At 55.0% G+C, this 14,301-nt stretch overlaps 1 protein-coding gene across 2 annotated transcripts; it reads right to left on the bottom strand.

Moving 5' to 3' along the window:
- Window positions 1–1,579: 1,579 nt before the first annotated feature.
- On the bottom strand, window positions 1,580–5,820 carry LOC138814999 (fructose-bisphosphate aldolase A). 2 transcript variants are annotated; one of them, XM_070004196.1, is made up of 9 exons: window positions 5,675–5,820; window positions 4,362–4,494; window positions 4,060–4,271; window positions 3,307–3,361; window positions 3,023–3,183; window positions 2,633–2,716; window positions 2,369–2,543; window positions 2,001–2,200; window positions 1,580–1,911 (listed from the first exon to the last, which is right to left on the bottom strand). In XM_070004196.1, exons 2-9 carry the CDS (start codon window positions 4,471–4,473, stop codon window positions 1,816–1,818), a joined length of 1,095 nt encoding a protein of 364 aa, XP_069860297.1. In that variant the 5' UTR covers window positions 4,474–4,494; window positions 5,675–5,820; the 3' UTR covers window positions 1,580–1,815. The 2 variants fall into 2 exon arrangements, with proteins under 2 accessions (XP_069860297.1, XP_069860296.1); XM_070004195.1 differs by lacking the exon at window positions 5,675–5,820 and adding an exon at window positions 4,682–4,846.
- Window positions 5,821–14,301: the final 8,481 nt, after the last annotated feature.

The following is a 14,301-nucleotide window of genomic DNA, read 5'->3' as shown; positions in this document are numbered from 1 at the left end:
CAGAAGTGGCACTGTGGTTCAAGTGGTAGAGCGCTAGCCTTGAGGTGAAGAGCTGAAGCACATTGCGCAGGCCAGAGTTGAGGCCCCATGACCAGAAAAAACCAACAAAAAACTATGATCCTCAGATCTTAGCCTCCTGAGAGGTAGCTCCTTTGCCCAGCTTCTTAAGTGAACTTGACCTGCCCCAGCTTTGTTTTTCCAGGTAGGGTCTATTTTTGACTACCATCAGGTCCAGCTTATTGAAATGGGGGCAGGGGATCTTTTTTTTCCCAGACTGGCCACTAGCCAAAGTACCCACTTCCCTAACAGCTGGGATTAAAGACTCTGAGTTTCTAAATTTTTGAAAGTTGAGTACTAGAGACAGGTTTGGGGGGGGGGTTCTAACCGTTCTAGGGGTGAACCTAGTCTTGTAAATGCTCAGTAGTTTATTACTGAGTTATATATCCCACCAGGGCTTGGTTTTGGAAAAACCAAGCAAAGGTGCATATAGGAAGGAGATCAGGTTTCTAAATTCCTAGATAGTTGGAAGTTAATTTTATGAGGATCACTGCAATTCCATAAGTGTGTAGGTCAATATTTCCTGGTCTGGATCCTTCCCGGACCAGGAAAGAGCAGGGAGGTTGCAGGAAATTAAACAGCAAGACTAACCAGTTCCCTCATTACAATCAGGATTTGCAGCAGTTATAAACTGGTGTAGCTGCTACTACACCCAAGACTGGATGTTGGCAAGGGTTCAAGGCAGGGGATAAACATGGGGCCCTCACTTTAACTTCACAGAATGCAACTCAGAAGCTTGGTTCTTAACCTGGAGCCTGAGCTCCACAACAGAGCTTCAAGGTGTCCTGCATTATGGAGGGTTCTATTGCCTAAATGAAACTAATCCACTTTAAATCCCAGCATTGTCAGTGCCAGGATTTGAACTCAGGGCCTTTGGCTTGCTATGCTAGGCAAGCATTCTCCCACTTCTGAGGCACATCCCCAGTGCTGGCCCACTGATTAATGGCAACACCAGGGTCTAAACTCAGGGCCTTGCACTTGGTAGGCAGGTGCTATATTGCTTGGGCCCAACATTTGTTTTTCAGACTCTTTGATCAGTAGTTGATATCATAGAAGTGGGCTATCAACTCCCCTTAAAATGGAAAAACAGCTGAAGAATGTAGCTAAGGAGGTAATAGGTTAAATGTCCTGCTTTCATCAAGGAACAGTACAATTACAGGATTGCAAAACATACTAAGCTTAAGCTGGAGCTCATGCTTCACAGCACACAGGAGAGGCCAGCCTTCACAGGGGTAGCTAACTTTGCCATGGTGGCCTTAAGCACCCTTGAGTTCTGGGCTTACGAGTGAGGCCAAGGCTGCAGCCTCCCGAGCCCTAGCAGTTGCACCAGCACAGCTGGGAAGCACTATTCCATCGTTCTCAAAGCCCTGATCACGTAAGAAACAGAGCAGGAAGGTCCTACCCACTATTTTGTCCTTCTCCTTCCTATGGAGTATTAGCACAAGACAAGGGCTCTTTCCTTTTCTGGCCTCAGCCGTCTCTACCACTCCACACCACCCTAAAAGCCACAAAACAGACAGACTCCCCCTTCAAGAGTTGTTTATTGGCAGTGGGCTGGAAGGGGTGATGGAGTTAGCGCTCACAGACAACACCACACACCAAGTCACAAAGGAGGCAAGAATGATGGGGAAGAGCCTGGAGTCCAGATGAGGCCCACTCCTCCAGAGGGAGTGGGTGGAGCGGGGGCCTGGAGTGTCGAGGGGGCAGCTTAAACCTCAGCTTACTAGGAACACCTCAGCTTACTAGGAACACCTCAGCTTAGTAGGCATGGTTGGAGATGAACAGGGACTCGCTGGCTGCAGCCCCAGCCTGCCCACTTGGAGTGTACTTTCCTTGACAGGCGAGGCTATTGGCCTAGGAGGGGAAAGGAAGGAGGAGAGTGAGGTTTCCCATCAGAGCCCTCCCACTTGCCAGATGCCCACCTGCCTTCCCCACAGCCTTACCAGAGCTCGCTTGACATACTCCTCCTGGGCAGCCTTCAGGTTCTCCTTCTTCCCACCCCAGGCCTTCAGAGCAGAGGCCTGCAGAGCTCGGCCATAGGAGAAGGTCAGGGCCCATGGCTTCAGCAAGGGACACTTATTGATGGCATTGAGATTGATGGTTGCCTCTTCCTCACTCTGTCCACCAGACAAAAAGGTGACCCCTGGAGAACAAGGGCAGGACTTGAGTCAGAGATGGGGGCGGCGGGGGGGGGGGGTGGGTAAGCAGCTAGGAAGTGCCTTTCTTTCACAGCAGACCGACTGGGATCCAAGGTCATGGTCAGCTGCTGTCTCCCCCTCCCTGAGGCCGTGGGTGAGGGGACGGGCCTCACCAGTGACCGCAGGGGGCACAGTGCGGCGCAGCGCTGTGACAGTGGCCATGGCAATCTCCTCATTCGAGTACTTCTGGGTGCAGGCATGGCCTGGGGTGACCATGTTGGGCTTCAGCAAGGTGCCTTCCAGATAGATGTGGTGGTCACTCAGAGCCTTGTACACAGCAGCCAGCACCTGGAGCCAGACAGGACCAAGGTACGTGGTGGGGTAGAGGACCAATCATTCCAGAGCTCAGACCCAGCCAGGCAGGACTGCTCACTTACTTTCTCAGTTACATACTGACAGCGCTTCAAGTCATGGTCCCCATCAGGGAGAATCTCAGGCTCCACAATGGGCACAATGCCATTCTGTGGTGAGAGGGACAGAGTTGTAAGGCCTAAGATGGAACCCCACCCTATAGTTACCACAGCCACCAGCCCAGATGTTATCATGCGGGACTCAAGGCTTCAAAGCTCAGTAAATTACGGGCAAAACGAATCTCAGCTCTGCCCCCACAATCTCTACTCTGCCCTTCGGCCTTGCAGAGTAGCCTCCAAGCGGCCTACTACTACTTGCTAAGTATTGGCAACAGTTGTTGTGGGGGAGGTATCCTAGCAGATGGTCAGCAAGCTAGCCTGCACTCAAATGAGGTAGGACCTGCAGTCCAATCCCACCTGCTGGCAGATACTGGCATAACGGGCCAGAACATTGGCATTTTCCATGATGGCGAGGGCGGAGGGGGTGTGTTCCCCGATCTTCAGCACGCAACGCCATTTGGCAAAGTCAGCTCCATCCTTCTTGTACTGGGCACAGCGCTCGGATAATCCATCCAGCCCTGGAGAGGAGACGAGGACCGAACATGGAGGAAATGTGCCGTGGGGCTCCACTTACTCTTGCCTAAGCTAAGCCCCAGCCTGGCGAGCTGCGTGGGAAGAGGAAGGAGCTCAACAGTCCTCACCTTGGGTGGTGGTCTCGCCATTTGTTCCAGCCAGGGGCACCACGCCCTTGTCCACCTATTGGGATGAGAAACGATGATCTAAAGCACTGTCCTACTCTACGCGCCTCCCCCCCCCCCGCCATCTCCCCAAAATTTACTTGACCTCTCTCCTGCCTCTCAGAGGGCACACTAACAGTGTCATCAGCCATAACACCCAGACCTGTGAGGCAGGACCTGCTGGGACAGTATCTGACAGGAACATTAATGGGTTGGATATCAAAGGGACCTGGCTCTACCTTCAACGCAGCAAACCATCTCATCACCTCCCAAGCCTCTAGATTTCTATCTGTAAAATGAGAAAATGCCTCCACTTGCTCTTAGAATTGCAAAATGAAAGATGCCATCGGAGGTGGGCTAGCCTATCCCCAGGCTAACTCAGAGGAGCCCTGGGTGCCACCTATCGGACCACAAAAACTTTTTTTTTTTTGGTCAGTCATGGGGCCTGAACTCTGGGCCTGGGCGCTATCCCTCAGCTCTTCAGCTCAAGGCCAGCGCTCTACCACTTGAACCACAGCACCACTTCCGGCTTTTTCTGCTTATGTGGTGCTGAGGAATCGAACCCAGGGTCTCACACATCCAAGGCAGGCATTCTACCAGAGCCACCTTCCCAGCCCAATTTTTTTTTTTTAAAGGGGCAAGAGACTAGTAAGTTCCAGAAGTCTGGAGTGGACTGCACACAAGTCTCCAGACCCCTGACCAGTATTCCGTCCTCACCTTAATGCCCACGACACCACCCTTGGATTTGATAACTTGGGGGAAGGGACGTCCATCATCCGCCTTCTGGTAGAGTGTTTCATGAAAGAGGATGACCCCTCCGATGCAGGGATTCACTCGGTCGTCGGCGGTCAGAAGCAGCTGACGGTAGAAGCGACGGTTCTCCTCGGTGTTCTCAGTGCCAATGGACTGCAGCCGCTTGGCAATGCTACCTGGAGACAGGGTCACAAGGGAAGGTTAAGAGGATCAACCTGTCACTACCAATCCTGGCTTTACCACCCTGTCTCCTGCCCGCACCGCACCGGTGGATTCATCTGCAGCCAGAATGCCCTTGCCCGGAGCCACAATGCGATGAGCGATGTCCGACAGCTCCTTCTTCTGCTCCGGAGTAAGCGCTGGGTATTGGTAGGGCATGGTGCTGGTGACACCAACTTCCTGGGTGGAGGAAGCAAGGCCTGGTCAGGTGGATGTTCCCATAAGCTCTCAGGGTCAGGGTTCCTTACCTAGAGGTCAGGGTGGAGGTTCCCAACCTCCCAGACCTCCCCTGCCCCACACCCGGCAGGTCCTGGGGCATGTCCTAATCCACGGCTCTTCTTTATACTAGACCTGCCTCCACCTGTACCTTTCCTAACTCTCTTTGTGGCTGGGTGGTGGGCTGGGTGGTGCCCTGCTGAGGTTGGGCTCTCCCACTGACAACTGGGGGAAAGGAAACAGCCAGAGCCAGAGACATGCGGGTCACGTTGAAGCTGGACCCTTCTGGCCTGCGCATTGCCATGGGGTCACCTTCCTAGAAACAAAATTGAACCGGAGTATTTCAGAATTTAAAGATCATGCATGAGTAGGGCAAGAGGGCCCAGTAAGTTCGTCTGAAAGAGCCCAGAGAAGAGAAAGATCTGTGCTGCAACCACACAGCCACCCAAGGGCCAGATCTGAGATTAGAACCCAGATGTTGACTGCCAGTTTGATGTCCTATCCAATCCAATCAAGAATCCCAGGGCTGGCCTAGGCTTCAAGGACATCCCAAGGTCAGACGGGGGGGGGGGGGGCCTGTTAGGGGAAAGGCACGAGGGTAATCAGACTGGGGAAAAGCCCCAAGTGAGAGGGAAGGGGAGGGGTTCTACCTAACTGGGGGATGTGGTGGAGAGACAAGCGCCCCACCCCTTCTCTTTAAAAAGTGCGTGTGGCTCTGGCAGAAAACAGCTCGGAAGCAAGGTCACAGATCAGGAAAGACAGGGAAGGTGTTAATGGGTCACCAGGGCTGCGAGAGGGGGTGCGGAGAGGGGGTTCCCCTCCTCTCGGAGGCCAGGGCGGGCGGGCGGGCGCCCCTCCCCCCTCCGAGGCGGCAGCCAACCGGGGTCCCAGGGGGAGCGAAAGGACCCCTAATGCTTTGCATCAGAGAGAGGGGGGAGTCCCTTGGTGGGGGGGATATAAGAAGGAGCCGGTGGTAAGATGGCCCTTCGTCCCGCTTCCTCCCCCGCCATGACTCAGCGAGCCGAGCGGCGGCGGCGTTGCGCAGCAGGGCCGGGGAGATGCCGGCGCGCGGCGGGGCGGGAGCGGGGCTCGGCGCGGACCCCGGCCCCGGCCCCGGCCCGCGCACGCGGCGAGGGGCGCTCACCTGGCTCGGAGGGGGTGGGCGGAGGGGGCCGGCGGCGGCGGGCGGACGGACGGACGGACGGACAGACGGAGCCACGCGAGCGCAGTCACCAGGGCTCGGTTCTGCGCGTTCCAAGAGAACGCAGCCTATTCAGCGCCGAGGGGGCGGGCGGGGGCGGGCACCGGGCCTTTTAAAGGCACCGCTCCGCCCTCCGCCGGGCTCCGCCGGGGCCCGGGCCACCAAGCCGCCAATGGCAAGCGAGGAGCCGAGAGCGCCGCCGCCCGCGGGCCGGGCCGCGCGGGGAGGCGCCCGGGAGGGGCCCGGGAGGGGCGGGGCGCCCGCGCGGCCCCGCCCGCCGCCGCCCCCTTTGGACGTGACTCGGGCCACATCCCGCGGGCCGCGGCCCTGCCCCCCCCCCCACGTGCTGGGCCCCCGCCGGCCCCGCGCGAGCCAGCGCGGTGACTCAGCGGGAACTGCGGGCCCCGGGAGGACGGGGCCCCCCGGGCGCGGGGCCGGGGCGCCCCGAGGGACGCGGCGGGCGCGGGCTGCCCGCTCCTCCCTGCCCCGCTTCCGGCCGGCGCCACCTAAGTCACCCTAACCCCAGGGCGAGGTCGGGCGGAGCCGGCCGAGGCCTCCGGGCGGCCACCCACCCGGGGCCAGGGGCGGGGGAAAGGGCGGCAGGTGGGCGCACTGGGAGCGGCAGGGGGCGGCGAGGCCCTTCCGCGCCCGGCCCGGCCGGGGAGCCGAGCCCCGGGCGCATGCGCACTCCGTCCAGCCTGACTCGGGAGGGAGCACGGGCCGGCTCGGGCTGGCCCGGCGTGGCCTGGACAGGTCCCGGAGGAACGGCTTCCCTCCCACCCCCCGCCCGCCCCGGGGCCTGATTTCCTTCTCCAGAATTAATTCAGCCCCCGAGCTGTCCGCCTCCCCCGTGCTTGGCCTCCCGTTCTTCCAGGCCTGGGGCCCGATCGCCTTCCTACCCCCGGCCCCAGCCCACCTGCAGCGAGGCGAGGAGCGGAAGAGGAGCCGGGCCTGGCGCGCGCGGTCTGCAGTGAGCCCCGCGGGCCTGGGCTGGGTTATAAGGCAGCCCCTGCCCTCCCCCGCGCCAGTGTCCCCAACCTTCGCGGTAACCCCTGCCCTTTCCTCACCACGGATCCCGCAGCAGGGACCTATATTTAGGGAAACTTGAAGCCCCTGACATTCATGCCAGCATGGGGCCCTGCCTGGGGGCAGGCGGAGGCCTTGGGTCCACCCAGTGGGGAGGGCACCGCACCCCCCCCCAAACCAACTCACCGTTATGTTTCAGAGGAATTCTCGTCCTTGCAATTCCAGACTGAGGCTATTGGTTGTTATGAGAAATAATCCTCTGAGCAGGGATCTGTGGGTGGAGAGGAAGGAGTAAGGGGGGGGGGTGCCTCCCCGCTGCCTGCCACCCATTCCTTCTAACCCCCTCCCGTCCCCACTCTGGGCCAGGTGGTGGGTTTTTTCTTAAGAGGGAGAGCATAAGAAGACAAGACACTCACCTCTAAAATAACCAAGAGTCTATGCATAGGGTGCAGGCGGGCACCCTTACATCCTGACGCTCAAGGCCCACTGGGGTCTTCCCATAATGCCTTCTTGGTCAGAAGTATCCTGGCCCTCACCTGCACCTGCAGTCATTTACTTGGTGAGGGAAGGAGGGGCAGAGGCACGGGCCAGAGAACGAGTTCCTTTCCCTTCCAGCCCTCCAAATTCGCTGCAGGCCAGCCACCCAAAGGCTGCCAGGGGCCAGGCTTTCCACTGGGGGTTCCCAGCCTGGAGAGCTGGGGAAGCCATTTGTAGCTCCAGGAGTCCGGAGAGAAATGTCCTGATGGCCCTTAGGAAGGGGGGCATGTGGCTCCCGGGGGCTGACCGCTCCCCAAAGACCAGGGGTCCTGGGTCCTCATCGGAGCTTGATCTCAAAGCAGAGACAGTTGAGGCTCTGGCAGTCAGGGAGCTGGCAGGCACAGGCGCAGTCACAAAGTGGGCAACAGTGAGGGCACTGCGGAGCCCAGCCCTGCGGGGAGAGGAGAGAAGGGTCAGTTGCCCTTCGAAGGGGGAAAGGAACCCAGGGGCTTGCTCAGTGGAACAGAGGGTGCCACCCACTATTGGGGTGAACAAAACCTGTTCCCTGTACTGTTGAGAAGTCAGGCCGTGTTCAGGAGCCAGCTGGAGGGGTTCTCTCCTTCCCCCTGCATGAACCCAGGGGCAGAAGGCCCTGTTCCTGCTACAACTTGGGTGTCCCAGGGTCCAGCTCAAGGATGGTTCTGCTGCGTACCCTCATGGCCTTTTGCCATCGAATTAGTACACAGGAAGTACATACACTCTTCTGTCCATCACTAACCTATGAACATCACTCTTGGCATGAGACCAGGCTGCAGGATATCATTCTGTGTGTGTTTGCATACGTGCGTGCACGTGCACGCTGGTACTGGGGCTTGAACTCAGGGCTTTTGCACTGTCCTTAGGTTTTTCACTCAAAGCTGGTACTCTACCACTTGAGCCATAGCTCTATTCTCTTCCCTCCCTCCTTTCTTTCCTTCCTTCCTTCCTTTCCTGCCTTCCCTTCCCTCCCTTCCTTCCTTCATTTGCCCCCCCCCCCTTTCTTTTTCTTTCCAGTACTGGGGTTTGAATGTAGGGATTCCCATTTGGTAGGCAGGCATTGTACCACTTCCTATGCCCACCCCGCCTGTCATTTGTTTTTGAGCACCAAGCACCAAATACTTCTTGTTTTGTTTTTGTTCTAGGGCTTGAACTCAGGGCCAGGGCGCTGTTCCCGAGTTTTTTGTTTTTTGGGTTTTTTTTTTTTGCTCAGGGCTAGTACCACATGAGCCACAGTTCCAATTCCAGCTTTTTTCGTGCTGAATTGGAGACAAGAGTCTCCTGAACTTTCCTGCCCAGGGATGGCTTCGAACAGCAATTCTCAGATACCAGCCTCTCACAGGCGTGAACACTGGTGCCTGGCATAATGCTTTCTAAGGCTAGCTCAAGTGGTAGAATGCCAGCCTAAGAAGCATGAGGCCCTGAGTTCAAACCCCAGTACCACAAACAAAAAACTCACTTTCCTAGTTTCCTCTGAAATATTTTAAAGAAATTTTAGTATTTGTTTTGAGACAATGTAGCCTATGGTGGCCTCAAACTCACAATCCTCCTGACTCTGCCTCTCAAGTACTGGGATTGCATATGTGCACCACCACATTTGGCACACAATTTTAGAGCTGGGATGAGCCAGGGTTGGCTGCCCTCGGGCTTGAGATACCCCTGTCCCCACTGCCGCTGAGGAGCATGAGTAGGGGAGGGGTAGATAACCTCTTGTTCTTCACTGAGCGGGCAGGGAGACTGCTGAGCAGGTGTCTCAGACACAGACACTGAATAAGTGGATGAAGTGAAGCAGATCGTTTTCCCTCCGTAGGCAGACAGAAGAGGGCTCTGGGCTCCAAGGAAACAGACTTGTCTCTTGGGGAGAAGGAACACCATGTCCTTAGAGACAAAATGGGAAGCTGTAACCCCTGCAGTGCACGCTCCTCCACCCTGGGAAGGGAGTGATTTGCAACTGCCAGGGGCATGGACTGGAGGCAGGCCAAGGGGCCGAAGTGGGACAGAAGACTGGCTCCCCAGGGCCAGAAGGAGAGCTAGTGACACAGTTGCACAGCTCAATCAGAGACCCGGGCCAAGCCAGGAATAGGGAAATGACCTTTCCAACAGCTGAGGTTTCGGGGTGCGGTGTCAGATGACTGGTGAGATCAGCTTTCACTAGGGGCTCCAGCAAGGGGAGGGGATCTGACAGAAGGGGCTATAAAGCTGGCTGTACTATTGCCAACAGCCAGAGAAGGTAGGAAGAACCCTCGTGGGAGACCAGAGGTGGGTTTTGTTGGTGTTGATGAGGGGGTGGGCTGGAGGCATCTCCAGGGAGCCCATGCTGTGGGTTTTTAGAGGCCTTACACTCATTCTCTGTGCAGAGCTGGAGGCTGAGAGGCCCTGTTGCCCTTACCTCAGAAAAGAAGGGCATTAAAAGCATCTCTTGGCTGTGTCCACAGAAGGGTTTAGATGGAGTCATTAATAACAGGCTAATGGATTTCTTGACTCACAACAGTGGCTTCTGGAAGGAATCTGCTGTTTAAGTACATTAAACAAGAACTCCACAAGCCTGTTAACCCTTACATGCCTCTCTGCTCCTGAATGAGTTTTTTCACTTTGAAAGTTTTCCCACGGAAAAAGAATTGTTACTCCTTGCAAATAATTAACATTTGTATCAAGTTTCCACTACTTGGTGACACAGACACAGAGGCCAAGAGAGAGAGAGAGACAGAGGGGCCAAGAGAGAGATGGGTGGGGGGTGGCAGTTACCATCTTTATTGGTTAGAGTTCAGGCCCTAAAGCTAGGAAGACCTGGATTTAAATCTCAGCTTGGCTAATTCATGTTCTGAACCTCAATTTCATCATCTCTGGAACAAATATAACACCTGCTTCACAAAGTTACTGCCGGGAATCTGGAAAGAATTGAGTTCCATGTCTGACACCTCGTGAGTGCTGGGTGAAAGAGAACACTAGCCAGCACCAGTGGCTCACGCCTGTAATTGGAGCTACTCAGGAGACTGAGATTTGAGGACCATGGTTCAAAACCAGCCCAGGCAGGAAAGTCCAAGAGACTCTTATCTCACCAAAAAGCCTGAAGTGGAGCTGTGGCTAAAGTGGTGGAGCACTAGCCTTGAGCATAAAAGTTTAGGGACAGCCCCCAGGCACTGAGTTCAAATCCAAGGTCCAGCATACACAGAAAGAGAACTAGCTTCATCATTAGCGTTACAATCCCCATAGAACATGTGACAACTTTTTTTTTTTTTTTTTTTTTTGTCGGTCGTGGGGCCTGAACTCTGGGCCTGGGCACTGTCCCCAGCGTTCTACCACTTGAGCCACAGTGCCACTTCTGGTTTTCTGGTGGCTTACTGGAGATAAGAGTCTCACGACCTTTCTTGCTCAGGCTGGCTTTGAACCCCAATCCTCAGATGTTAGCCTTCTGAGTAGCTGGGATTATAGGCGTGAGCTACTGGTACCCGGCTAACTTTTTTTTAATTTTTAAGTCGATACCTCAGACCTACCTTGTGAGGGGCCTGGAGGCCTGACTCTTTTTTTTTTTTTTTTGGGGTCCGGTTGTGGGGCCTGAACTCTGGGCCTGGGCGCTGTCCCTCAGCTCTTCAGCTCAAGGCTAACGCTCTACCACTTGAGCCACAGTGCCACTTCCGGCTTTTTCCTTTTTGCTTATATGGTGCTGAGGAATCGAACCCAGGGCCTCAAGCATGCAAGGCAAGCGCTCTACCACTAAGCCAACTTCCCAGCCCGGCCTGACTCTTTTGAAGTGTCTTATCTGCTTCAGATCACACTCAGGCAGAGCTCCCGCACAGCTGATCTTTCTCCTATACTCTACTGTCACAGCTTACCTATCTCTCTGTCCTGGGAGATCCCCCAAGACTTAGGATTTGGTCTATGGTCAAGTTCCAGGGTCCAGCCCAGAGTCAGCAGTGACTCCATACACACGTGGTGGTGGTAGTGGGGAAATGAAGGTAGGGATTCAACCCTCACCACAAAACAGCTCAGCAGGCAGGCTTGTCTCCCAGAGGCAATGAGAAGCCTGGTTTATGGTCTGGCTGGCCCAGCTCCATGACCTCAGGCAAGTCACTGAAGTATCTATGAGCCTTAGTGTCTAAAGCTATTGAACAGGCAAGAGCTTTGTTACCTTTGTGGTTGTTATTGTTACTATAAGGAGAGAACACAGAGACTTCAATGTACTTTGAGGAAAGACAACTCAAGGACAGAATCAGAGCCCTACTCCTGGTTATTCCAGAACTCTTCCAGATTTCTTCCAGGTTCCAGCAGAAACTAGATCAAACCAGACCCTGAAGGCTACAGTTTGGGAAATTCCTGAACCAGCAGGTGGAATACTTTGACTCTCTACAGTCACCTCAGTCCATCCTCTCCTAAGGAGGAAATGGCCAGACTATTCCCTTTGTGTGGCCAGACAGGGAAGAGGACAGTGTCCTCAGGAGAGAGGAAATTCTGTAACTGAGCAGCTCCAACTAGAGTTTTGATAATCCAAGGTCTCCATTTTGTTGTTGGTGGTGGTGGTGGTTATGTGGCTTGAACTCAGGGCCCGGGTGCTGTCCTTGAGCTCTTTTGCTCAAGGCTAGTACTCTACCACTTTGAATCACAGAGCCACTTCTGGTTTTCTGGTGGTTCATTGACGATAAGAGTCTCACAGGCTTTCCAGCCCGGGCTGGCTTTGAACTGTGATCCTCAGACCTCAGCCTCCTGAGTAGATAGGATTACAGGCATGAGCCACCAGCGTCCGACCCAAGGTCTCCATTTTTTACCCTCTGCCCTATCAACCCAAACCCCTGGAGCCCCTCTCCTGACTATCCCTAGGGAACCAGAAGTAGATTTATGACAGAAAAGCTCCTTACCCCAATTTATTTTGAAACTTAAAACATCTGCCAGGGATTTTCGGACCAAGAGTTTGCCCGGGGCTTAATATATTTTCTCCCACAACTATAGAAATGGGCTCATCTTCTGTGTCAGGGTCAACCCTGACTATTCAGTGGCAGCCAATATTGAGGTACCAGTGGCTCACACCTGTAATCCTACTATTCAAGAGGCTGAGATCTAAGGACTGTCATTAGAAGGACTTTCCCAGAGTGGGAAAGTCCATGGGACTCTTATCTCCAATTAACCAGCCAAAAAGCTGGATGGTGTTTATGCTGGCTCCACATAACTCCGGAACCATGCTTGGTACAGAGTTGGTACTCAGTTAATAAAAAGGCTGGAAAGAGAAAATGAAGAACAGATCATACTCAGATCGAGGATCTGTGGCCCAAGGGTATGAATGGCACTCACAGTTTCACTGGGCTGGGGGCAACAGGCATCCAGGTAGTGGGCTGGACTGGGCAGAGGGAAGTCACAGGCTTCTGCGCAGGTCCAGCAGCAATCTTGGGGTTCAGAGGCACCTTGCTTCTTGCAGGTGAAGCTGCAGTCAGTGCAGCAACCCTGGGCCTAAAAGATGACAGCACTCAGGATTTAGGCCAGGCAAGAGGTAGGATAAGACTGGCTTTGGATACCAGGCGCCAGTGGCTCATGCCTGTCATCCTAGCTACTCAGGAAGTCTGAGATCTGAGAATTGTGGTTCAAGGCCAGCTTGGGCAGGAAAGTCCATGAGACTCTTATCTCCAACTAATCACAGAAAAAGTTGGAAATGATGCAGTGCTAGCCTTAAACAAAAGGAGCACAGGGACAGCACCCAGGCCCTGAGTTCAAGCCCCAGCACCAGCAAAAACAAAACAAAACAAACTGGCTTTTGAGACAGGGGCAGGAGAAGGGTGGACTAGGAGCAGATAAATGTGAAGCGGTAGCGGTGTTTCGGGATAAAAGCCTGTAGGTGAGGGGACACACTGATCAGTTCTCGTCCCCAGAGCCCATCCTGTGACTCCCCACCAGGTTCCTCACCAGCAGGCAGTGCCTGGTCAGCAGCACCAGGCCCAGGAGCAATAAATAGATGCCCACGGCGATGAAGACGATGGCAGGAATGGGGAGCAGCAAGGGAGGGCTGCTGACAGAGGCCGGGGCTGGGTTCCACGAGCTAGAGACCTGGACAAGCAGAGGAGGAAGGGGTGATAGGGAGGTAGCAGGAGCTACAGACACACAGGAGTAACACGAGGGACACAGAAGTGGCTTGGGGTGGGGGGAGAGTCAATAGGATGACACTACTGAGTCGCATCATCTTATCCCCCAAACGGGCTTCCCTTTCCTCCATCTTCATTTTACCAAATACTTGTTGGTCATTCTAGAACTTTCCAAGACTGACAACTTACTGCTCTTTTTTTTTTTTTTTTTCAGAATGCTTCTCCCAACACAGTTCTTGTACCTGACTGTCCGTACCACTTCCCCCAACCCACATTACCTGCACACCCCCAGATTTCATCCAACTGGCTGGTTTGTCGGTTTTTCACATCAGCTTCCTGTGCATCCCTCCCCCCTCCCTCCCACCCTCTTATCCTCCCAATCCCTCACCTTTGTGACTAAGAACCCAGTCTAGCCCTGAGGGTGTCTCTCTTCCTCCCACAAACACACACACACACACACACACACACACACACACACACACACACACACACACACACACACACACACACACACACAGAGCCTCTGCCTGTACTGCTTTGCCCTGCCCACAATCCCACAATGCCTTTGTCCCCCTGATCTCACACACACACACACACACACACACACACACACACACACACACACACACACACACACACACACACACACACACACACACACACACACACACACACACACACACACACACACACACACACACAGCCTCTGCCTGTGCTGCTTTGCCCTGCCCACAATCCCACAATGCCTTTGTCCCCCCTGATTACTTAGTAAACCCTTTATCTGGACGGGGATTTGCTGTCCCCTGGGAAGTCCATCCCGCACCGATCGGGTCTTGGCCTTCCCCTCCTCACCCCCTCCTCACCCTCCCCAGCCCCCCCCCATTCCCCAGTGCGGACAGTGAGGCCAGCGCGGGGCTCGGGGGAGGGGGGCCTGGCGGGACTCACGTCCATGGGGCGGGGCCGCGC

This window comes from Dipodomys merriami, unplaced genomic scaffold (assembly GCF_024711535.1).
Source record: "Dipodomys merriami isolate MVZ:Mamm:240054 unplaced genomic scaffold, mDipMer1.0.p SCAF_62, whole genome shotgun sequence".
Taxonomy (NCBI): Eukaryota; Metazoa; Chordata; class Mammalia; order Rodentia; family Heteromyidae; genus Dipodomys; species Dipodomys merriami.
This window is presented reverse-complemented; position numbering and strand designations above follow the sequence as displayed.